The 24,263-nt window shown below is 47.7% G+C and overlaps 1 protein-coding gene across 5 annotated transcripts in view; it reads right to left on the reverse strand.

Moving 5' to 3' along the window:
* CAD (carbamoyl-phosphate synthetase 2, aspartate transcarbamylase, and dihydroorotase) overlaps positions 1-24,263 on the reverse strand; it is a 425,465-nt gene that overhangs the window by 251,379 nt on the left and 149,823 nt on the right. For all 5 annotated transcript variants that reach the window (XM_069605502.1, XM_069605501.1, XM_069605500.1 and 2 more), the window contains exon 14: positions 23,718-23,842. In XM_069605502.1, the coding sequence (XP_069461603.1) occupies positions 23,718-23,842 (125 nt within the window). The remainder of the gene's footprint in view (positions 1-23,717; positions 23,843-24,263) is intronic.

Below are 24,263 nucleotides of genomic sequence, written 5' to 3' on the forward strand. Positions count from 1 at the left end.
AGACCGCGACCTGGATCTGGCATGTCCCTGACGATCAACCGGAGCCTTGTCCCAACGGGACCTCAACGGTTCCCGATGGTCATCGCGCCGACTGCCCGGGCCGAGAGCATCGGACCAAGACCATTCCCTGACGGCTTCAACCAAAAGGCACAGACAGAACAGTGTCCTTAGATTGAAAAATCTCCAGCATTTTCTCCCTGAATGCCTCCCTTTCCTCCGAAGTAGAGGATTTAGCGGGACAAGCCACTTTCCTCACAGAGCCATCATCCGACGAGGACATGGAAGGCGAACGGGGCGCCGCATCCGGAGTGCCTCGACGAGGACGACAAGTGGCGGGAACCACTCCAGGACCGAGATCCCCTGGATTCCCTCCGACGGGGAGAGTCACCCCTCAAGTAGACAGTGGAAAGACCAGTAGTCTTTTTGCATATACAGGGTTTAGAAACCTGACCTACCCTTACACTCCTGCAAGGCCTTGGCAGTCAACGACTGGCACTTCAAGCAGTTGTCCGTGTCGTGGCTCTCACCCAGATACCACAAGCAGATCCGGTGCAGGTCCGTGATGGACATTTTGGACTTCCAGTCCTGGCACTTTTTAAAGCCAGACCCCGGGGGTCGGTGGGGTAGAAGACATTATCGAAGTACATAACACGAGGCGCGCCGAGTTCTCGAAGCAAACACGTTTGCGGAAAAAACAGAACTGAGGTGCCGTGTGTGCTACTTCTAACATCTGATGACGTCACGGAGGACTTCGAGGGACATTGACCAGACGCCATCGACGCAGGACGCCCTCTGGCAAAAAATTTCAGAAGCAGCACAGCTGTGGACGTTACATGTCAAAGACGTGGAATACATTGAAGGACACAATCCATTCGAAGTAAGTGTATATTACTCACCTTTGATTTGGTTGTGCCTCTTGCCAAAAAGAATGCTGTTGGTTTCACTATATTATTTCATTTAGGATAATTGTAAGTGTGTCCTCCCCCGCCCCCCCAACTGGGTCTTGCTTGCCCTGACCTGCCGTTAGCCTGTCCAGAATAAGTCTGCATTAGGTTTTACCTACCCAAGTCATTCTTAAAGTGTAACATTGGATTTTGCTTTCCCTGTGCTGCTTTAGACCGACACAAAGGTTTATACCTACCCCAAGTTGCCGATTGCTCCTTGAAAATGTAGGTGGTTTACTTACCTTGAGTCAACTGTGTGCCATCCTAAAGTAAGTTACAAGAGTTACTGCTCATCTCAATCTGTGTTTCACTGATCTCAAAAGCACCTGTAATTGATTATTACATCCATAGGTTTGACTCACCTAGTAGAACGTATCACAGAAGTAGTTATAGGTTTTTAATGTACCTAGAAGTGTTCCACTATTCACAAAATGTATATTGTCCAGTTGACTGATTAAGTGATTTGTTACAGAGCTAAGCTAAGCCTGGCTGCACCGTCTACACTACCATATACTCAGGTGGTACAGCCTTATACTAAGAGTGGAGTCTTGTACAGTTCAGAAAAATTGTCCCAACAAGCTGGAACATCTGCGTCAATTCTAAGGTACTCTGGGGCTTTGGGTTTAACCACCCGTAGCCAAATCTAGGGCTTCCTAGCTTGAGGTGCTCCTTTCTATCTTCTTGAATTACTGCAATTCACTTGTGCAGGCCTAACAGCGTGTGCACCTCAGGTAGGATCTCAAGCTCCTGGATCTTTCTACAATTAACTACTGACTGTTCAACTAACTTTTTCTAAGAAGATTGCATCTGAACTAGAACAGTCCTATTGACATGGGCTGTCCTGGCTCCTTTAAAGGCATCCCTTCAGAACCCCACTGGCATTGGCAGTGTGTCCACTACAAAGGTTTTAATTGGTTTACACTTACTGCTGGGGAAAATACTTCCTATATCCGTCTGGGAGCAAAGACTTGTTACAGTGCTAAAGTGTTCTATTCTACTCTAACGCTTAACCTTCCAATCTCAATATTGTATGGTGAACCATAAGTGCCAATACTGACCTCGATTGATGTCACTCCATGTGCTGGAAAGGTTTTAGTACAAAAAGAATGTACTCATCTGCATTATTGCTGCTTGAAAATCTGGAATCTTAAATTCTACTTGATGTTACTATTAGTTGTTGCATATCTGGTGTGATTCTTTGAATTTGTATATATATAAATAATTTTAATGTAACTTTTTTTAACCAACTTTATTTATCCAAAAATCATCAAATGTAGGTACTGTTCTGGCCCAGAGTTCAAGTAATTTTACACTTATCATTTGACAGGGCCATCTGACACCTTTTGATTTTGCAATTATTAGAGCTAGCTTTCTGCATCAACTTAACTTTAACTACAATCATTCAACAACCCGTTACCTGCCCCCCTGCCCCTCCCGGTTCCCCAGTGGCATGGTCCATTCTTTCTGCTTCCTGTTGAGTCTTGTAATCCCGTTAGAGGACTTCTGTGTCAGGCCAAGGCTTAGTGCTCAGTTTATCAGTGTTCAGTTTTGGAACGCTCTCAGCAGAGTTGGTCTAAAGAAATATGCTTCTCTCTCCCTGACATAATCAAAGAAGGGGTCCCAGATTGCCTGGAATTTCAGATATTTGCCCTCCCTCAAGGCCCCCACCCTCTCCATAGCCATCATGTTCCAGGTTTTCACCCACCACCATGCTGTTATCGGTCCTTGTGGATTTTTCCATGCTTGTGCCAAGGTCATCTTTGCTGCCATTAGCAAGTGAGTGATAAGTGTTGCATTATTGCCCGATGCCGCATATATATCTTCAACCGTTGTACCCAGGAGTATAACCTTTGGCGCTATTGGCAGCTGTTTCCCAGTGATTTCTTTTATGTGCCCCAGGACTTCCTTCCAATACATGGTCGCTTTAGGGCAGGACCACCACATGTGGAATAAATCTCCATTGCTCCCCCAGTTTCTCCAGCACATGGGCGAGTACCTGGGATTCATCTTGTGCAATCTCTGGGGGGTCGGGTACCACCTAAAGCAGATCTTATGCGCAGTCTCTCTAATGGCTGTGCATCTGGAAGATCTTTGTGTTCTTTTCCAGATTTGAGCCCACCACCACTCATATTCGGCGAAGAAAAGGACCCACCGTAAGCGGCGCGAGGACTGGGCCTTGGCTGTTTTGAGATATTGCAGGTTTCGGTGGTCTGTGATGACTGTAATGGTGTGTCTGGCCCCCAGAAGATAGTGCCTCCAGGCTTTAAAGGCGGATTTGATAGCCAGGAGTTCCTTGTCCGTGATGGCATAATTAATCTCTGGAGGTGAGAACTTTTTTGACCAGAAGGCCACAGGATGTAGCTGGCCGGTTTCCGGGTCTCTCTGTGAAAGGACATCCCCCATTGTGCGACTGGACGCATCAGTTTCAACAACATAAGGGAGGTCTGGACGAGGATGTCGCAGGATTGGAGCGGAGGTAAACCTTTGTTTAAGTTCCTGAAAGGCTTCTTCTGCTTCTTCGGTCCAAGCAAACTTTTTATTGTTTTTTCGTAATAGTACCGTGATTGGGTGCACAACCTGAGAGAAGTCTGGGATGAACCGGCGGTAGAAGTTTGCGAAGCCCAGCATGCTTTGTACCCCTTTCAGAGACGTAGGTGAAGGCCATTTCAGAATGGCATCTACCTTGTGCACGTCCATTCTGATACCCCCGGGAGTAAGGATAAAACCAAGAAATTCTACTTCGGCGACGTGAAAAAAGCATTTTTCAAGTTTTGCAAACAAGCGATGTTGACTGTGTCACCAATTTCTTTACCCCAATTGTCCATATATGCAAAGGTGTCACTCCCTTGTGCATTGTCCAGCAGTTTATATAATTTGGAAATGGCACCTGTCTCATCTCCTTCATGTAGCGTTAGCTCCAGGCCTATCGGTGCCCTGGTGGCCGCTTTCTTGATTTCTGTATGTGCTATCCAATGGCGAATTTGGATATAAGTACATGTCTGCTTCCCCTATCCCAAATTTCCATTTGCACTCTTCAAACTGCAGTGGATTTCCCTCCTGAAAGAAGTCTTTCAAGTATAGTGTTTGTCCTTGTCCCCAGTTTTTCCAGAAATTGGGCCGTTTGCCTGGTGTGAAGTTTTGGTTGTGGGCCATTGGGGTGAAAGGACATACCCCTGGGCTAATGTTTAGTTTTTTCATTGCTCGGTCCCAACCTTTCAATGTGATCTTAGTTGCTACAAGCAGGTCACCCTCAGCTTCCCTATCCACCGCCCTTAGCCCGTGTAGTATCCTCAATGGGATCGTGGTCACCCCCTGCTCTACTCCCACCCATCCCTTTGCCATGTCCTCTCTCCGCTATGCTAGCATTGGAGCTATTTGTGCAGCCAGAGCATATCGCTCCACGTCAGGGACCCCCAGCCCTCCCAAACCTGGTGGCCTTGTTAGGATTTTTTGTTGTATTCTAGCTTTCCTTTTGTGCCATATGAAAGCGGTGAGGTCGCTCTGAAGTGCTTTGCTCATCTTGGGGGGGACCTCTATTGGGAGCAAGCTCAGCGTATACAGCAGGCGTGGTAACAAGGTCATTTTGAGAGCCGCAATACGTGCAAACCAGGATAATTCCTGGGTGTCCCACCTGTGTAAATCCTCCCTCAGTTTTAGTAGTGGGGTTATGTTTACTCCATAAAGGTTTTTGTGGCATTTAGTTAGTTGGACCCCCAGATATTCTATGGATTCTTCCTCCCAGGGCAGTGGGTATTTTGATCCCAGGGCTTTAACCGTCTCCTCCTTCTCTGAGATATTCAGGGCCTTAGATTTGGTGAAGTTTATGGTAAACCTGAATATGTTGGCAAACTCCTGTAGGTCCTGAAGAGTTGTTGGTAGTGTGTTCTTGGGGTCTCCGAGAAACATTATGTCATCTGCATACAATGCTATTTTATGTGTGGTCCCACCGCATTTAACCACTTGTATGGTTGGATCTTGTCTTATTATCTCAGCTATGGGCTCCATTGCCATGGCAATAATTAAGGGTGAGAGTGGGCAGCCCTGTCTTGTCCCTCTGTGTATTCTTATTTTTGCTGTTTGATTCCCATTAATCATAAAGGTCGTGCTCAGGAGGCGGCAGTTTGCCAAGACCATTCTACTAAAGCTGGGATCGCATCCAAATTTCTGCGGCACCAGTTCTAGATATTTCCAGTCCAGGCTGTCAAATGCTCTCCTGGCGTCAAGGGCAGATCCACTATATCCACCGCCTGCCTAATATTGTCTTGGGTGTGTCTCCCTTTTATGAATCCAGCTTAGTCGGTGGGAATTATTTCGGGCAGGACCTCGGCAAGTCTATTTGCAAGGACTTTCGCATACAGTTTGGCGTCGGTATTAAGTTGTGAGATCGGCCGATAACTGGTGCAATCTGTGGGGTCTCTGCCCGGTTTAAGAATTAGGATAGTGATGGAGTTTCACCATATCGGGTGTGAGCGTGCCACTGGTTCTTATGTGGTTAAATAATTTGGTTATGGGGCCCCGCAGCTGGTTGCGGAATGTCTAATAGTATCCGCTTCCAAGTCCATCTGGACCCGGGGATTTGTGGAAAGGCATCGCTGTTATGGCATCACTAATTTCCTGTGCCGTTATAGGGGCCCGCAGGGCATCGTTGTCCTCCTCTGTAATCTGGGGGAGGCAAATCCCAGAAATGTACTCTCCGAGATTGGAGATTTAGATGTTCGCTCTACAACAGCCACTGGTGAAATCTTTCCCTTATCCTAAGTTTCCCTTCCTCTGTTGCGCATAACCCAATTGAAAGATGAAAAAGGGGAACTATGTAGTTACAGGAGTTTTATTTGCAGAGTTTGGCTGCTAGGAACTTGTTTGCTTTCCTACCCAGTGCTTGTGCTGTGCGTTCTGCTGCGTGCGCTTCTAATTGAGCTCTTGCTCTGCGGACCATCCTGAGTTTTTTGGGATTGCCTAGCCTTATGTTGAATTTCAGCTTCCTTTAATGCGGTTTCCAGATTCTTGCTAATAAGTTCTTTCCCTCATGTATGTTTGTTTGTGAAATCAGTTCTCCCCGGATCACTGCTTTCCCAGAATCCCAAATTGTCGCCCAGTTTGTCTCTCCATTGTCATTTTCTTGGAAATAATTTTGGCTCACCCCCTCTATGTGCGCTCTAAGAGCAAGGTCCTTCAAGATCATCTCTTACAGTCTCCAGGGCCTGTGGCTTTTGTGGGTGGCTCTGGCCATCTCTAATTGTACTAAGACTGGGGTGTGGTCTGAAATGTATTGGACCTCTATCTCTACCTTACTAATATGAGGGATCAGAGTGGTTGATAGCAGCACCATGTCAATTCTTGAGTACCCCTTATAGACCGCTGAATAGTGGGTGAATTCCCTCTGCTGACCGTGAAAAAACCTCCATGTATCTATCACCCCCAGATCTCTAAAGAGTTTGCCTAGCGCCCGTCTGTTCCTTACATCTGCTGCCGTGGGTGGAAGGGTCTTGTCCAATGCAGGGTCCATGACACAATTAAAGTCTGCTCCAACTATTATCTGACCTTTGCACCAGCCCCCCAGAGTTTTCAGTGTGTCCCTCAGGAATATGTCCAGCTGCTCATTCGGGGCATAGATAGCCATTAGTGTGTATAGTTGTTCCTGTATCATGCCCTTTAGAACTAGATATCTCCCTTCTGGGTCCCTGTGTATTGTCCGTTTTTTAAAGGGTGAACTGGTCCCAATCAGAATAGCGACCCCTTTGGTTTTTCTCCCTCCCGAGGCAAAAAATTGGCAGGGGAACGGCTTGTGTTTCAGTCTACCTTCATTATCGGGGAGGAGGTGCGTTTCCTGAAGGAAGGCGATTATGGCCTGCAAGCCTATAAGCCGCGTCAGAATGGATCAGCGTTTGACCGGCGAATTTAAGCCTTGGACATTGAGTGAAACTAGGTTCAGTTCAGCCATCTAGTATATGTTCGTAGCTTTTTGTTTTCCAGCTTGCCTTTTCCCATCAGATCTCCCTTCCCAATTGCTTATGCCGGACCATGCTACACCCCAAAATAAAATAACTGTATAACTTCCCTTCTCCCCCCTCAGGTTCCCTCCCCCCACCCCCTTTTACCCTTCCAAGCAAAGCTCCTTCGAGCTTTCTCTGCACCCCTCTTGGGGTGTTGGGTATCGCCTCTCCTCCCACTTGTACTTTGCCAGGACCTCTGTCCTGCATGGATTCCAAAATGGATATTCTGGCTCCGTCCGAGGGCCACGATCTCTTCTTGGGTTTCATTTTGTTTTTCCTTCTTTCCGACGCCACAAAGAATGCCTCCTTAGTTAATTGTGTTTTTGTTCTTCCAGATTATCACAAGCATTTCAGTTGAGGGCTTCTCGTGTTCCTTCCGCTCTCGCCCCCCCCCCCCCCCGTTTCTTAGTTGGGGTCGATGACCACTCCCACCGTCTGGGGCTTCCACTTCAGAGGCTGCGGGCAGGGTATGGGGCCGGATGCAGTTCCTCTTCCTCCAGATGCAATGGAGTTATACCTTCCTCGCAAGTGGTAATGGTTTTAGTTTGTTCTCCCAGGTAAATTGCGGACCAAAGAGATATGTCCTTCTGTAGTTGATTCCTTTGTCTTAGTGCCTTTGTTACTGGCGCCATTAGTCTTCTTTTATGTAAGGTGGACAGGGCCAGATCTTGAAACAAGTGGATCTGGGCTCCATTTATAGTGATCGGTTGTAGGTTTCTCACTGCGCAGAGGATCTCCTCCGTCGTGTAGGAGGTCATTGCCAGTAGCACGTCCCTAGGTCTGGCCCCTGGGTCTTTTCTATGCGAGCCAACTCTGTGCACTGTGTCTATGAGTATGTCCTCTGGTTGGGCACCCGGCAGAAGGCTGCTGAAGCAGGTTTGCATTGTCTCCTTCAAGTCCTTGTCCCCAATTGACTCGGCCAAACCTTTCACCCGCATATTGTATCTGCGGGATCTGTTCTCCAGATCCTCTGCCTGGAGTTCCAGGTTGTGCGTTGACTTAGCAATCTGTTCCAGGAGCACACTCGTCTGCTTGGAATCTTTGGCAATTTCGGAAAGCCCTGCCTCCGTTGCATCTACCCTCTCTCCGAGGTCTGTGATGTCTCGTTTCACTTCCTGCAGTGATGAGCCTAGACCACACCGCCCCCAACCCCTGCATGCTCTCCGGTGGTTCTGAAATGCCTGCCGTTGTAATCCACTACAGATGGGGGGTGCTTTATGCAGGCTGGGCCCTCTCGATTGTGTGCCCCCTTATGGGGACAAGCGGGGTGAGGGGCGTTAGCAGTGGGCCCGCTTAGCCTCAGAGCTTAGCCGTAGGTGTCGGTCCGACCCCGGGAGACAGAGCCACTGTGCTCCTGCAGGTGATGTCACTAGCAGGTTTTGGGGGGTCCGTTCAAGCTTGTCCCTTCCCGCAGCACCCTCACTTCACCCCTGCTTACCGTGCGCAGGTGTGTCGACCATCTGGTGTGCTGCGGAGTGTTTCTCGCTACTGTTGGTGGACTTCAACTATGTCACTCCAAATCGCGTTTCCTCTTTCCTTTGCGGTTACTGTGTCCTAGTACCTTTGCATGAGCCCTGCTGGAGAATGCTTCATTTGTTAGGGGCCCCCAGGGTAGTTCATCAGCAGGGCCCTCCAGGGCCCGAGGTTCCAGTGCTTCTCCATTGTTGTTTTGGCTCCTTATAGGGGGCCCAGCAGCGGGCGCTGCTCGGAGGGGGGCCCCGCTCCTGCCCCCTTACTCCTGTCAGGCGGGCGTTGCTTCTATCCATAGCCCAGAGCAGGAGCACCAGCTCACGTTACCTCCAACAGAGGCCTCTTGTGGGTGGGAGCTCCTCTGTGCCCCCTACAAGTGGTTTTCGGGGCCGAACGGCTGCCGCGCCTCCTGGATCCGACCTGCATGCCTGTCTATGCCAGCCTCCGTTCCTCGATCATGCACCGGTTGGGGCAGCTGCGAATCCCAGCCCCTGTCGGGATCCTCCTGGCATCCCTGTCTCCAGGTCCCGGATCGGAACAACCTCTCAGGAGACTGACGCCTCTCCGCCACGTAACAGGTACAGGCCTCCCGGCGCACTCGGCTCCACCAGGCGCAGGTCCCCCGCGGCTCCACTCCTGTCGCTGGGTTCGGGCCGTGTTTACTTCTGCCTCTGCAGGGCTCCTCTGCAATGTGTGTTGGGTCCCGATGCTGTCGCGGGCCAGGGAGTCATCCACTGCCCGCCAGGCTGTCGTCCCACCACAGACAGCCGTTACGTAGGGCTTTTTGTAACGCTCACCTGGTAGCCACAGGGACGCCACCCAGCTGGGTTACTCGCTGGTATGCTTCTCATCTTTGCCCTGATGTGGTCTGCGGGGAAGGTTCTGGCTGAAAATACTGGAGGACTGTGTTCAAGACCGACCGACCGACAGACTGGGGTAAGTATCCTCCCTCCACCCCGTATGATTTCAGTCCCTCTGGCGCCCTCTCCTCACCTTGTGGTAGAATTAGGCATGCTCTCCATCCTGCCTTCTTTGCAGGGGCACGTTGTCTTTCATGGGCGAGTGTGGTCCAGTTACTTCACTGACGCCGGCCCGTTTGATATTGTTCAGGTAGGTCTTATTGCTGTTCTTTAGTTTTGTTGCTATACTGCATGCCTTTCTTTGTTTAAAATGTCTTTTCTCCCTTGGGTATGGAGAGCTTAAGCGCAGCGAACTGGCTTGGTTGAGCCCCACTGGTAAATGATGGCGCATTAAGAGCGCTATGATGCAGTAAGTATGCGCAACGCCGCAAAGTCTTGCCTTTGCTAACCTGTGTTTTCCTTCCTTGTAGGTCGCAGTGTTCTTCAGCGCGAGTGCTATGTCCGGAGTGGTGCCAGCCGAGAGGCGACCAGCCAGGTAAGCCTTTTGAGCAGTTCGTAATTCGTAAATGTCTCTTGCTTTCTTTAATGTTGCCTCCATCTTCCTCTTTCAGGTCGTTCTGTCCGGGAGGCGCGCAGATTCGAGGAAGCTGTTCTCAGTAGCTGCGAGTGTTTAAAGATGAAGACTGCAGGTAAGATGCTGCTGCTAATAATGATGTTCCTTTTGTCTCCTTGCAGGTTCTGCTTCTCTGAGGTTCGAGGGAATAGCTGGACACGGTGAGCGTCACATTGCAAGCTGCAAAGTAACGCGAAGTGTGTTGTCTTGCTCGGGTGTGGTTTAAATAGCCCCAACAAAATAGTCCAGGTAAAGTAGTTCCTAGGCTACCAAACCCAAAACACTAGACCGCATAGCTTGGTTCTTAGGAACCAAGCTATGTGGATGCCTCCATGTTGGCTGACAATACAATAAAGTAGTTCCCAAGCACATTGTTTTTCACAGTGTATGAGCCTGTCGCCATAGGCACCAGGACTGGCCCCATGAGGGCTTTTGAAGAGTATGCCAGGCTCTAGAAGCCCGAGTCTTGACTCCACCTGGCCAATGAGTTTGCCAGAGGGGGTTTTGGGCGAGGGTCATGACAGCACCCCCCCACCTAAGGCCCCTCCCATGGTGTTCCTTCTGTCTGGCCCAGATTTGGTTGGGAAGTTCCCGATGGAATTTCTTGATTAGACGTGGTGCGTGGATATTCTCACTGGGCTCCCAGGATCTATCTTGTGGTCCAAATCCTTTCCAATCGACGAGATAATATAGCTTGGTCCTAGAGTATTTAGAGTCCAAGATATCTTTGACTTCGAATTCTGGTTCTCCGTCAACAAGTATGGGTTTAGGTGGTTTCCCAATCTGTGTGCCGGGTTGCATTGGTTTCAGGAGGGACACATGGAATACCGGGTGGATGTGTAGATTAGGTAGTAAATCCATTTTCACTGCTGGGTTGATAATTGCCTTAATGATATAGGGTCCTAAGAATCTGGGATGAAAGTTCCGGGTTCTCTTGAAGGGTACAAATTTAGCGGCTAACCAAACTGTCTCCTACTTGATAATCAGGGGCCTTTTTCCGGTGTTGGTCGGCGAATCTCTTGTTTTTCTTTGGCATGAATAAGATGTCCCTTTGCCCTTTAATGGTTGTGTGTAGAGTCTTCACCGCTGGCATTTCCAAGCTGGCTGGAAGGTCTAGTTCAGAGGTACATGGATTTCTGCCATAAAGGGTATAGAAGGGCGTTTGTCCCGTGCTTGAATGCAAAGAATTGTTATATGCATATTCGGCTATCCATAGTAGGTCTTTCCAATTCCTTTGTTCGTGGTGCAGCATGCACCGTAAATATTGCTCGAGTGTTTGGTTCTCTCGGTTTGGCCGTCCGTTTGGGGATGGTGACTGGTAGATAGCCAAACGTCGATCTGCGCCATTGAACAACATTTTTTCCAGAAGTTTGAAACAAACTGGCTGCCTCGATCAGAGACCAGAACTGAAGGGAAGCCATGTAGCTTAACCACTCCCTCCAGGAACACTTGCTAAAGTGGCTGCGTCTGGGAGGCCTTTGAGAGGAAGAAAATGGGCCATATTCGAGAATAAGTCCACAACTACAAGGATGGTGTTCAACCCTTGGCTTGGAAGTAGATCAGTGATGAAGTCAAAGGAAAGTGTGCCATGGAACTGGAGGAATGTCCAATGGTTGTAGGAGACCAGATGGTTTTTGTTTGTGATTTATTTTGTGCGCACACACTGCGGGAGTGAATATACTGAATGATGTCCTTACGCCAGTTAGGCCACCAAAAGTTCTTTCACCTTAGCTAGGGTTTTGGCGATCCCGGGATGCCCTTCGATCAGTGAATCGTGATAGTTTGCAATAATATGCTGTTGTAATTCCTTCTTGGGTACATATAGGCGATCCCTAAAAAAGGATAGTTGGTCCTTCATGGTATATTGTATCCTTAAGTTTGCCATGCGAGGTAGGCATCAGGATTCATTGTCCGTTGGATTTCTTTTCGTAGTTCTGCTTGTGTTAAGGCTGTCGTGATACCCAAGAGTGTGTCTTCAAGTATAATAGGTACTGGATCTGGAGTTGTATATACTATTTCATCTATGCCCATGCGAGATAAGGCATCCGCCTTTCCGTTTGACTCCTGGTCAAAATGTGATTACATAATCATATTCGGCGAAGAAAAGGGCCCACCGTAAGCGGCGCGAGGACTGGGCCTTGGCTGTTTTGAGATATTTTAGGTTTCGATGGTCTGTGATGACTGTAATAGTGTGTCTGGCCCCCAGAAAGTAATGCCTCCAGGCTTTAAATCTCTAGTTGTGAGAACACTTTCGACCAGAAGGCCACAGGATGTAGTTGGCCGGTTTCCGGGTCTCTCTGTGAAAGGACAGCCCCCATTGCGAGACTGGACGCATCAGTTTCAACGACATAAGGGAGGTCTGGACGAGGATGTCGCATGATTGGAGCGGAGGTAAACCTTCGTTTAATTTCCTGAAAGGCTTCTTCTGCTTCTTCGGTCCAAGCAAACTTTTATTGTTTTTTCATAATAGTACCGTGATTGGGTGCACAACCTGAGAGAAGTCCGGGATGAACCGGCGGTAGAAGTTCGCGAAGCCCAGCATGCTTTGTACCCCTTTCAGAGACGTTGGTGAAGGCCATTTCAGAATGGCATCTACCTTGTGCACGTCCATTCTGATACCTCCTGGAGTAAGGATAAAACCAAAAAAATTCTACTTCGGCGACGTGAAAAAAGCATTTTTCAAGCTTTGCAAACTATGTTGACGGAGCTTGGTGAGGACTGAACGAACGTGCCCGACATGATCTTGTTCCGAGGCCGAGTATACTAAGATGTCGTCTATATACACTAAGGCGCACACATCAATTAACACCCTTAAGACGTCATTCATGAAATATTGGAATGCCGCAGGAGCGTTGCATAACCTGAAGGGCATGACTTGATTTCGAACAAGCCGTACTTCGTACGGAAGGCGGTTTTCCATTGATCTCCTTTTCTGACTCAGACCGGGTGGTACGCTCCTCGAAGGTCCAATTTGGTATAAATCTGGGCATCTTTAACTTGGTCTAGCATCTCAGGGATAAGTGGCAAGGGGTAGCGGTTCTTCACAGTGATCTGGTTCAATGCATGGTAGTAAATACAGGTTCTCAAGTCTCCTTCCTTTTTCGGTACAAAGAACAAAGGACTGGCTGCAGGGGACTTCGAAGGACGGATAAATCCGTTTGCAAGGTACTGGTCTAAATAGGATTTCAAATGAAGGTTTTCTGGTTCTGTGAGAGCGTAGATCCTGCCGCAAGGGATTTGTGCACCAGGAATAAGGTCGATCTGACAGTCGTAGGGCCTGTGCGGCGGCAATGTATTGGCTTGTTCCTTTCGGAAAACATCCTGGAAATCATGGTATTCACTTGGCAAGGTATTAGTTGCTCCCAGGGTTGATACTGTTGCTCCGGGAGTCATGGGGATACAGACGCCGGATTTCTCCTCTTGGTAATAGGAGGCAGGGGAGCAGTCACCGGGGAAGGTTAATTTTCATGCTCGCCAGTCTATCAAAGGGTTGTGAGCAACCAACCATGGCATCCCTAGTATTAGCCTCAACTGAGGTGCCTTGATGAGATCGAATGAAATAGACTCCTGATGTGCGTCCTGGCACAGCAAGGTTACCCAGGCTTTGCACTGGGTTACTGGTCCGGAAGCGATTTCTGTCCCATCCACGGTGGTTACCGTGTCCATAGTTGGCTTAGAACACAAAGGAAGCCCCATCTCTGCTGCAAGTTCTTGATCAATATAATTGCTCCACTATCTATGTATTCAACGGCATGCATTCTTGACGACTGTTGGTGGTTAATTAAGATCACTGGTATTGCAAAGTGCGAGGACAGCAACTCTTTCTTCTCACTCGACAAACTGACCTCTACGTTTGTCGAGCTTGGTAGTTTTCAGATTCCTTAGCTTGATCCTTCTCTGTGGCCCGACTGTTGTTCTTGGGGGTTTTACTGGACAGTCCTTCAGGAAATGTCCTGGTTTCCCACAATACAAAGCTTTTGTCCCGCTCTTGTTTAGTTAATGGAGGCCGTATCCTTCCGAATCTGCATGGGTTCTACAGAATTTTCAGGTACACGGTGTGTTTTACCTTGGTCGAATATACACGGTCCGAGGGTCCGTCTTAGACCGGTCTGCCTTTCGGTCCTGCAACCAGTGGTCTAGCTTCACGACCAGATTTATGAATTCTGCACAGTCTCTGGGTGGATCAACCACCTGGGCTAAGACGTCCTTTAATTCACCTCGTAAGCCTCGATGGAATAACGCGGTTCTTTTGTTTTCTGGCCACCTAGCTTCGGCAACCAGTCTGTTGAAGGTAGCAATGTACGTTAACAGGTCCCGATTTCCATGTCGGAGGGACAAGAGTTAATTGTCTACTGCTTGTTCCTGGGTATGGCGAGCAAAACGTTTTTTCCATTTCCCTCTGGAACCCCCCAAAGTCATGTAATAGAGGATCGTCATGGGTCACCAACGGCACAGACCAATCTGCTGCTCTACCACTCAGGTATGATAAGAAAAGCTACCCGAGCTTGGTCGTTTGGAAATGCTCCAGGCCAACAAAGAAAATGAAGACGGCACTGATTGATGAATGCTGCATACTTGCGTGGGTCGCCTGAGAACCTTACTGGTGGTGCCAGGGGCACTGTTCCAGGTAATGTGATCTGTACCGGAGTGGGTGGTATGGCGGCATTTTGTATCGTTGGATTGTTTCCAGTTAGAGGCATCTGTCGTGCCTGTGATTGCAAGTATTGCCTGCTAATCTCTTTAGTGCGTTCTTTGGTCAATATTAGGTCTCTCCGGAGGGCATTAGTCTCTTGTCGGGCAGAATTAACCTCAGCACGAAGCTCTCCTAGTAATTGGGCCAATTGGTCCATTTCTGATGTCTCCATGCCACCCAGGTGGATTTATGGTAGGCTTTGCGTTCTGTTACGCTCACCTGGTATCCACAGGGACGCCACCCAGCTGGGTTACTCTCTGGTATGCTTTTCAGCTTTGCCATGTGGTCTGCGGGGGAAGGTTCTGCCTGAAAATACAGGACGACTGTGTTCAAGACTGACTGGGGTAAGGATCCTCCCTCCACCCCCGTATGATTTCAGTCCCTCTGGCGCCCTCTCCTCACCTTGTGGTAGAATTAGGCGTGCTCTCCGTCCTGCCTTCTTTGCAGGGGCGCGTTGTCTTTCATGGGCGAGTGCGGTCCAGTTACTTCACTGACGCCGGCCCGTTTTAGATTGTTCAGGTAAGCCCCATTTCTGTTCTTTAGATTTGTTGCTATCCTGCATGCCTTTGTTTAAAATGTCTCTTTTCTCCCTTAGGTATGCAGAGCTTCAGTACGGCGAACTGGCTTGGTTGAGACCCGCTGGTAAATGATGGCGCATTTAGAGCGCTATGATGCAGTAAGTAAGCGCTATGCGCAGCGCTGCAACGTCTTACCTTTGCTAACCTGTGTTTTCCTTCCTTGTAGGTCACAGTGTTCTTCAGCGTGAGTGGAATGTCCGGAGTGGTGCCAGCCGAGAGGCAACCAGCCAGGTAAGCCTTTTGAGCAGTTCGTAATTTGTAAAATGTCTCTACTGCTTTCTTTAATGTTGCATCAATCTTCCTCTTTCAGGTCGTTCTGTCCGGGAGGCGTGCAGATTCGAGGAAGCTGTTCTCAGTAGTTGCGAGTGTTTAAAGATGAAGACTGCAGGTAAGTTTGTTTCCTTGTAGGTTCTGCTTCTCCGGGGTTCGAGGGAATAGCTGGGAATAGCTGGACACGGTGAGCGTCACGTTGTAAGCTGCAAAGTAACGCGAAGCGTGTTGTCTTGCTCGGGTGTGGTTTAAATACCCCAACAAAATAGTCCAGGTAAAGTAGTCCCTAGCCTACCACACCCAAAACACTAGACCGCATAGCTTGGTTCTTCGGAACCAAGCTATGTGGATGCCTCCATGTTGGCTGACAATACAATAAAGTATTTCCCAAGCACATTGTTTTTCACAGTGTATGAGCCTGGCGCCATAGGTGCCAGGACTGGCCCCATGAGGGCTTTTGAAGAGGATGCCAGGCTCTAGAGGCCTGAGTCCTGACTCCACCTGGCCAATGGGTTTGCCAGAGGGGGTTTTGGGCGAGGGTCTTGACACTTTTTGCCACGCTGCCGCTGTGGAGCTGCCGCCCCTCTCCAACACTTCTTAGACGGGTATCTCCCGCCTATTCCTCAGCCCCGCTTCAGAGATGCTGCTTCTTCAGCTTCCGACGCCGATGTCTTTGGGTATAATGTATTTTAGCTCCGCTTTTCCCTTAATTCGTTCCCGTTCGGACAGAGGTTAGAGGAACGCTCCTCTACACGGCGGCCATCTTGGAATCCTAATATAACTTTTAAGGGTATATGGGTTTACTTGAATACTTGCATTTAATGATTTCATTCTACTGCTCTACAGCTCACAGTACCTCTTCTAAAATCAGGCTGGCTGCTCAGCCACTCTACTGACTTGTGTACTACAGACCCATCTTAAAAGTTGGGTCACTAATACCAAGCAGATCAGTCTAAAGTCCCACACCAGTTGGACTCTAAATTCTTACCCAAAGGTTTGCTACAGGTTTTTTGTATCTTCCTACAGCCCTCTCTCCCTCCTAAGATAAGCCTGGCTGCTCTGTCTATGCTACCATGAACTCAGGTGATATACCCTTAAACTAAGAGTGGAGTTTTGTACTGTGTCAGTTGTATGGTTTTACGGACTTCTGAAAAACTGTGCAAAGCGCGGACCAGCATTGATGCCAGGGCTGTCTCGGTGAAGCCCTGCTCCTCTACCTGATTTCAGGAAAACCCTCGCCAGTGCTTTGACCCCTAGACTAGTGGGAACAGCCAGTCCTGATCCCTGCTCGAGGATCCATGCTTTGTAAACCTTCAAAAATGTCACTGGACCAAACGGTGGGCTGAACAGTTCTCTCCTGGCCCATTTTAGGGTTGGACTTCATAAGAGCTAGGGAAACTGATCTGGGATCATGCTAAAGAGTTCTTTCCATTTCAAAAAGCATCAGAGTACTTACCTTTGTTACACTGGTCACAGTCAAATGCTATTGTTTCCCCGAAGGGGGAATTTATAGATCAGTTATATAACGGTTGATGCGACAATGTAGTACTAAAGTTTTTATTTGTGTTGGTGGTTTTTTTAAAGGCCTAATAAAACTACTGCATATGTTTAAAATTATCCATGTACTGGAATTATTAGTGTTGCTCAGTGTGGAATCAGTGTAGCCCAAGAACACTCACACCCTACAACTAAGCCTTGCCGGTCTGCTACCTTATCTTGATTGGCTGCATGCCTCAAGAGCCTTCGGAAGTGTACCTGGACAGCCAGGTGGATGGACCAGCTCCCTCATGGGCTACTTCACCAGAAACATCACCATTCAAGCTCAGAACTTTGGTGGTCACCAGCTTGAGCCATACGTCTTCTTCCGAAAAAGAAAGTTTCCTAGCATCAAGGGAAATTTTTCCTAGAGCAGCTTCTTTGACAGCGACTGCAGGGACGCACGGCGTTGCCTGCAATCGGTTATCGTCACTCTAGCTCCCCTTCCTCGAAAGTGTCCTAAAGAGGACTGCATCACAAAAGTCTACATATCGAATGGTGTGTGTCCTCCCACGTATTCCTTATCTTACGATATTCGTATTCAGCTTCAGAAAAAATACATTCTCTGCGAGGGCGCTGTGGGTCGACAAAGTCAACCTGGTGTCCCAAGGGCCTCAGTCTCAGTTGATATCATCGAGTACATATACCACATGCAGCGCACGTTGGCTTCAGTACCGTTTTTCCACGAATGCGATTGCTTCAAGAATTCTGGCGTAATTCAGTTTTCTTCAGAAAACCATTTCGATATGGCCTCATCTTCGACTCCTACTACTCCGAAACTGGCTTCAAAAAGAACATAAAATGCAGCGCCAAAATGTGTATTACGGACATGCATGTAATATGTATTTGGTGACTGGGCATTGAACATGCATCCGCCGACTGTCAATCTTGTCGGTCAATAACAGGTAAGGCCCTAAAAAAAGCATACAGCTAAATTGTCAGTGGGTAGACTTGTTCCAAAATCCCCTTCCACGTCTTTCAAAATGCTGTCTTCCCATGAGTCGCGAGATTAGACTCCTCATAAAAAAAAGATCAGAGAAACAATCTCACTCAAGGCACTCCTCCTCATCCTCTAAAAAGTCAAAGGAAAGGCGTTGTAGATCACCTTCTTCCTCAGACTGTTCTCCAGAGAGTAGCATAACCTGCCCGCCTAAATCCTTGACAAAGGATTAGTGGGACAACTTAGCAAATGATTATAATCTTCGAGAATGAGGCCCTGTCCTCCTTGAAGCATAAAGGAAGTGGCCATGCTCCAGTCTAAGACAAGCACAACGTCAAGGGAAAAACTTGGGTCAAGCATACGAAGACTAAACCGTCGATTCCATCGATGCTTCATGCGTCATCGCCTTTGACGCCAAAGGTGTCCAAGTGTCAAAGACTACCTCAAAAACCATAGGAAAGGTAAAATGGCTATAAACCTTACTAAAAAAGGACTCAAGTCTCTAACCTCTATGAGGGATATGAAACATCAGATGAGACTACACATGTTGGCCTTCAATTAGATCTCCCCAATTCACAGGGGAATATCCCTAATGTTCTAGATTGTTTTATCCCAGATGAAACCAGGATCAGGGAACTGCATGATTCTTTACAAACAGCTAGTGGGGTTGACACCTCTCCTGAATTAGATTTTGGGAAACCAGATCCAGCGGAACATGCGGATACATCCTACAGAAGTCTGATGACTATGGTATATACTTTTTAGGTTGGACTAGACCTGCCCCACCATTTGAGCAAGGTGATCTCCCATATATTGGACAAGGGTACACAAAAAGACCCGCTACTACAGAGAAGGGTAATGACTAACTGGAACATTCCAGAATCTAGTCCTGCAGTAAATCGAATCCTCACCAGAAAATAGTCCATCCAGTAGCGACCCAAGCTACCCGTCTAAATATCCAACCCCTGAAAGCTTATAGTGATTCAGGTAGCTTTAACCGCCTATTAGCAAGCTGCACACCCTACTTTCCTTCCAGATAGGTATAATAAACTGGTTGATACCTGGGCAAAAAAAGTCTTTTGCGGGTGGCATGCCTTGAAATCTGCCAACTTGACCTGTTTATTAGCAAAATGTACATTCACCCTGTGGGACTGCATAGCGATGGTGGCTGATCACAACCCTGAAGGTGAGTAAGGAGACTGCTTTGTGAACCTGCTAAGGGATGGTAAGGAGGCCATGTGCGAGTCTCTGCAAACAGGTCTTGACACCGCTGACAGAATCAGCAGGACCATGGAGGCAAGCACTGTCATATGCAGATTTGGCGGCTCAGGAAGTCAGGATTTGCACCCGATATACGATCTCAACATGCCCATTGATGACTTGCACTTATTTGGTAATAAGGCTGACAAATGCCTTGAGAAGCTGCAGACCTCAAAAGGCGGCAGCAAAATCCCTAGGTGTCGCCATCAGGCAGCCACTGCCTTTTTAACGCAGCGGATCATCTTGGAGAGGTAAATCCTTTCACTACTACTCAGTTGGAAGAGCGAGAGGACAAGCTGGTCAAAGGGGTCAAAGAAGAAGTCTACCCCTACCGGGATGATTGGTTAATCAGGGTACGTTCATTCGAACAAGCCCTGGATCATCTCAGCGTAACCTGCCACTCCCTCCATAGACTGGGCTTCTCCCCTTAAATTACAAGAAGTCCCACATGATACCATCTCAAAGACTTCAGTTCATCGGAGCTGTCCTGGATGCATCCTTGGGAAAAGCCTCGCCATCCGAGGTAAGGGCTCAACAGATTCTGCAGCCTGAAGTGAGAGGAAGTATCTCCTTCTGCATTTCAAAAAAAAAATATTAGAAAATAAACCCAATTCAATCATCTCAAATAAGGATCTATGTTGGGGAATTTGAAAAATAAATACGAACATCCTCAACAGGATTAATCAACAAACACGAACAGTATACAAATCTTCATAAACGTTCACTTCCTGAGGATCCACATATAGTAGTGAAACACGTGTAGAGGAAGGGCTACAGCAGGCTCCGGTTACACAGCACTCTCCAGTCGCTGGAACTCGCTTCAGCTACTTTTCCTTCATCCTCTTCGGTTTCAGTGGTCTTCTACTCTCAGCTTCCAGGTTCCCAGTATTTACCAGGAACTACAGCATTCTCTCACTGCATTTCACAGCAAGAGGCGGTCTGGTTGTCCAATCAGGACAGCCAGCCCCCCCACTGGGATTTGGCCCCATTCAGGCAAAGAGGAAGACAAAGGGCTGTGGAGATTTGGACTGCTCCCTCGCTTCCTGCCTTCACAGACAGAATGGAGCCTGGGCTGGTAGTCCAGGGGGCTCCTGCCGAAGATAAAAATCCCACAAATGAATTTCCCACCCTGGATGTCAGGAGAAGGAACAAGAAAGGACAAAAAGAACACTAAAATGGTGGAAAAAAAGAGAACCCGGGCCATTTTGGTATAATGAGCACCCTTGGGTGCCTTTACTGCAGCTGTGAACACAGCCCGCAGTTAAGGTGCACCAAATACATACAAGGCATCACTGCCACCAGCCATTGAAGGCAAGCGTGTCCCTGTAACAGAATTGTTACAGTTTTAATGTGAAAAGGGATACAATGCATCTCCGCAGCACTCCACATAAGGTGTGGGGTGCTGGCTTCACAGAATAAAATGTAAGAGGGATCCAAAGATCCTTTCCTCCCTTGGGAACTGTAGTTCTCTCGGGTCTAGCCAGAGAACCTTTAAAAAGGGGGGCCCTATGGCAACCCAGCAACAACAGGCACTTGCTGCCAAAAAGTTGAGAAAGACAATAACTTTAAAAAAAATAAAGTGTAAAATATTCTTTGGGTGTGGAAAAAGGTTCCCACACAGAGGTATTAAGGAAAAATTACCCCACTAGAAAAGCAAAAAGTTCTGGGTTTGACCCAGGTCAGGAAGATTTACCATTTCTATGAAAATCTTACCCAACAATGTTGTTACCCTCACTACTTTAAATGGCTGTTGGCAGTGGTTTGGTCAAAATGGTCCTCGTCTTTTTTTTTCTCACCATTTTCTATTTGTGAGGTCTTCCTTGGCTTTTACTCTGTGCGTTAGGATGGATTTTGCCTTTGGTGGACTTCAGCCCTGAAGGCCGCCCGGCAGGAAGTGAGGGAGGTTCCCGAAACTCCCCAGTCCTTTGTCTCCAGGAGCGCCTGAATGAAACCAGCCCCGATTGGCCGGCTGGCTGTCCTGAAAGGACAGTAGAAAAAAATGGGGCAGAAACCCTCTTGACGGGGGTCCTGACTCTAGAGGGTAAGAAATAGAAAAAAGGGAGAGAGTCACGGCTACCCCTCTGACGCACAGGAGGTGTGAGAAGAGCCACAGAGGGCTAGGAATTATTGTGTAGTAGCCATTTGATCACACAAACAAACTGGGAATAATACTGATAAAACACAATTTATTCACATTAAAGAGACATACTAAAAACAAAAAACAAGCTCCTGGTCATGCACTGAGCGTAAAACAATTCTGTACACGGTGTGGTTAGTAGCACAAAAGGTGATGTTTCATGTACTGTCAAAACATTACCAGTAAATTTCTAGTGTCACCCTGCTGTGTGATTGACAGTCTAGAGTGTGAACGAAAGGGAAACGTGCTTAAAAGTTGAGGGTTTTGGGACTAAAGGCAGAGTCAACCACTGGAAGAAACATCTGAAGAAACTGAAGAGAAGCCAGCTGCAACCTCCTGAACCTTGAATTGCCCGGTGAAGCTCTGCTGCGCTCCAGATGTGACGACTTCTTCCCTTGGATTAGTGTGACCAACTAACCCCAAGATGAACTCCAATTTGGCACAATCCATGACTTTTTGTGCCTCTGTTGCTGCAGAAGCCCAATGCCAGGGGCTGAGTGTCCATAACCGAGTGCAACGTCTGCTGCGGAAACTAATCCGGCGAAGAACTCCAGGAGCTTCCTAAGGACACCCCAGAAGCAGGAAATCCCTCAGAGTCCCCGAGCAAGGGAAGTCCAACTCAGATATTCGTTCTGCATCAGTGCTGTTTGCGAAGTACTGCCGCAGGAGCCCTCCAGACGTCCTCCCTCTTGTCCCCACAACTGAGGCTCAGGAACCAGGGTCTGCTTGGCTGTAGAAAGATGGAACCAGCTGGACCACTTCTCTTCTAACCAGAGGTACTTACCTTCTCAACTTAACTCGTGCTTTCCCACTTGAGATTTGCACCTTATTAACTGGAGTTGATTTCAACTCCCTCTGTACAGGCTCAACAGCCTGTGTGTCTTCAATGATTTTCTTTAGCTATCCGACTCTGAAAGACTCTCCAAGAAGTGCATCAGAACTATAGATTTTGTCCAATTGACTTTGGCTGTCCTGGCTCCCTAAAGGCACCTTTCTGAATCAATTGACTTTGGCATTGCCTGCCCATCATAGGTTGAAATGTGTCTACCACTTTCTGCTGGGAAAGGCTTACCTATATTTCATTGGAGGATTCCAACTGTCCTCACATAAGTAAATGTTGCAACCTTTCTATTTTTCCCTGTATCCTTTCTTTCTGAAACTCAAAGTCTAGAAATGTACACTGGTGTTCTATATTGATGCAATACTATCCTCGTTATTGAATTCACTTCAGGGTGTAGGAGACAAGTATCAGCATCTCCAAAGAGTATTACCTAGCTTTACTGATTTTGAAAAGTAAAGCCAAAGTTAGCTTGACTGTGACAAACAAGTGCCTTTTTAAAGAATGCTTTACTAAAACTGATAAAATGATTAACTATAACTGAAACCTTGAGTGTAATCTTTACTTGTTACTTGTATTGACTGATTTCATCTGTACAGCTCACATTTACCCCTCTTGAGGCCTGACTGCTCAGTCACACTACCAACTTGTGTAGTACAGACCTATACCAAAAGGTTGGTTCCTGAATACCAAGCAGATAAGTCTTGTGTGGTCTCAAACAGTGACACTACACCAATTCTTACCCAACATCCACACTACCTTGATTGGACTTTTGTTCACCATAGCTAGGTTGGCGTCCTAAAATCGGCTCATCAGGGTTGATTTTAGAAATCCATCTCAACAGTACAGAACAAATGGGTATTGAGGGCTCGCCCCACCATCTGTTATGGGTGAAACCCCCCTGCTAAGGACAGCAATAGTCAAAGGGTTCTGAATGCTGCAAGAAATCACAGGAAACCAGTTTGAGAGGGGTTTTGACATGTATACATTGTAGCCGGTCCAATAGCACAGCGAGTGGAGCGCTCGCTTTGACATCTGTGCAGAGACTGCTGATGCAGGTTCGAATCCCGGCAGGGCCAAACTCAGCCTTTCATCCTTCTGAGGTCGGTAAATGAGCACCACACACCGTGGGTAATAAGCAGCACTCAGATACCTGAGGGTTTGTAGCGCTATATAAATACTAAATTATTATGAATTATTATATTCATTTCCATCAGCCACCATATCAAACTACATATAGTTTTATATTTACATTTAACTAACACGGGAATACACAGTTGTATATAGGCTGAAGCATGGGTATCCCCTGTTAAAGGCAGCCCATGGTCGCTGAAGTAATTACAGCAGGCTGTTTTAGGAATGTGCATTTTACTCTGTGGCTGCCATGTTGCTAAATCTCATAGCTGCAGCAGTGCCAGTACAGTCCAGCAAAAGTAGACATGTCCACTATACTTTTTTAGCAAGGTACATTGGAAAGTGAGGCCTGTGCAGCATAGCTGACTGAGAAGAAAATTACATTTTGAGTAGCAAAAGAGAACAAAGTCAGGGTTGCACACCCTTGCAGCCGACTGTCACAACCGCTTACCTGAGAACGGGTAGAGGGATTCCCAGTGCCAGCTTAGCAGCAACATATGCCAGCGGATAGCCGGTTGCCTTACTGGCCAGAGCGGAACTCCTTGACAAGCGGGCGTTCACCTCAATGATGTAATACTGCAATGGGGAGAAGGGAAGGCAATGTCAAAGGGCAAGCCAGGAAACATACCAAGACGACATTCTGATCAAGGTCTGTTAAGAAGGATGACAGAGACTTAAAGCTATACTTCCTTTCCCCACACATGCATTTCAATACCCTTTCAGTCAACAACTTCCAACACAGAGGCAGAGGACACATGTGGTAAAAACAGGAATTAGTAAAACTGTGCTCAGAAAACTGTTCCGCATGGGGCGCCTAACCGAGCCAACAGGGTGGCAAGTGGAAGGATGAGATGAGCCTAGTAAGGACATCCAGCAGCCGAAAACCTGAACGACAGCTTAGCCGTGGACACCAGGGCCTGCAACTATAGCCTGCTCTGGTCCTAAAAATGCAGAAAGCACTTCCAGAACATTCTCCAGCAGGTAAGCCAACTCACTG

The sequence above is a fragment of the Ambystoma mexicanum genome, chromosome 4p (assembly GCF_040938575.1).
Source record: "Ambystoma mexicanum isolate Mex_15411 chromosome 4p, UKY_AmexF1_1, whole genome shotgun sequence".
In the NCBI taxonomy this organism is placed as follows: domain Eukaryota; kingdom Metazoa; phylum Chordata; class Amphibia; order Caudata; family Ambystomatidae; genus Ambystoma; species Ambystoma mexicanum.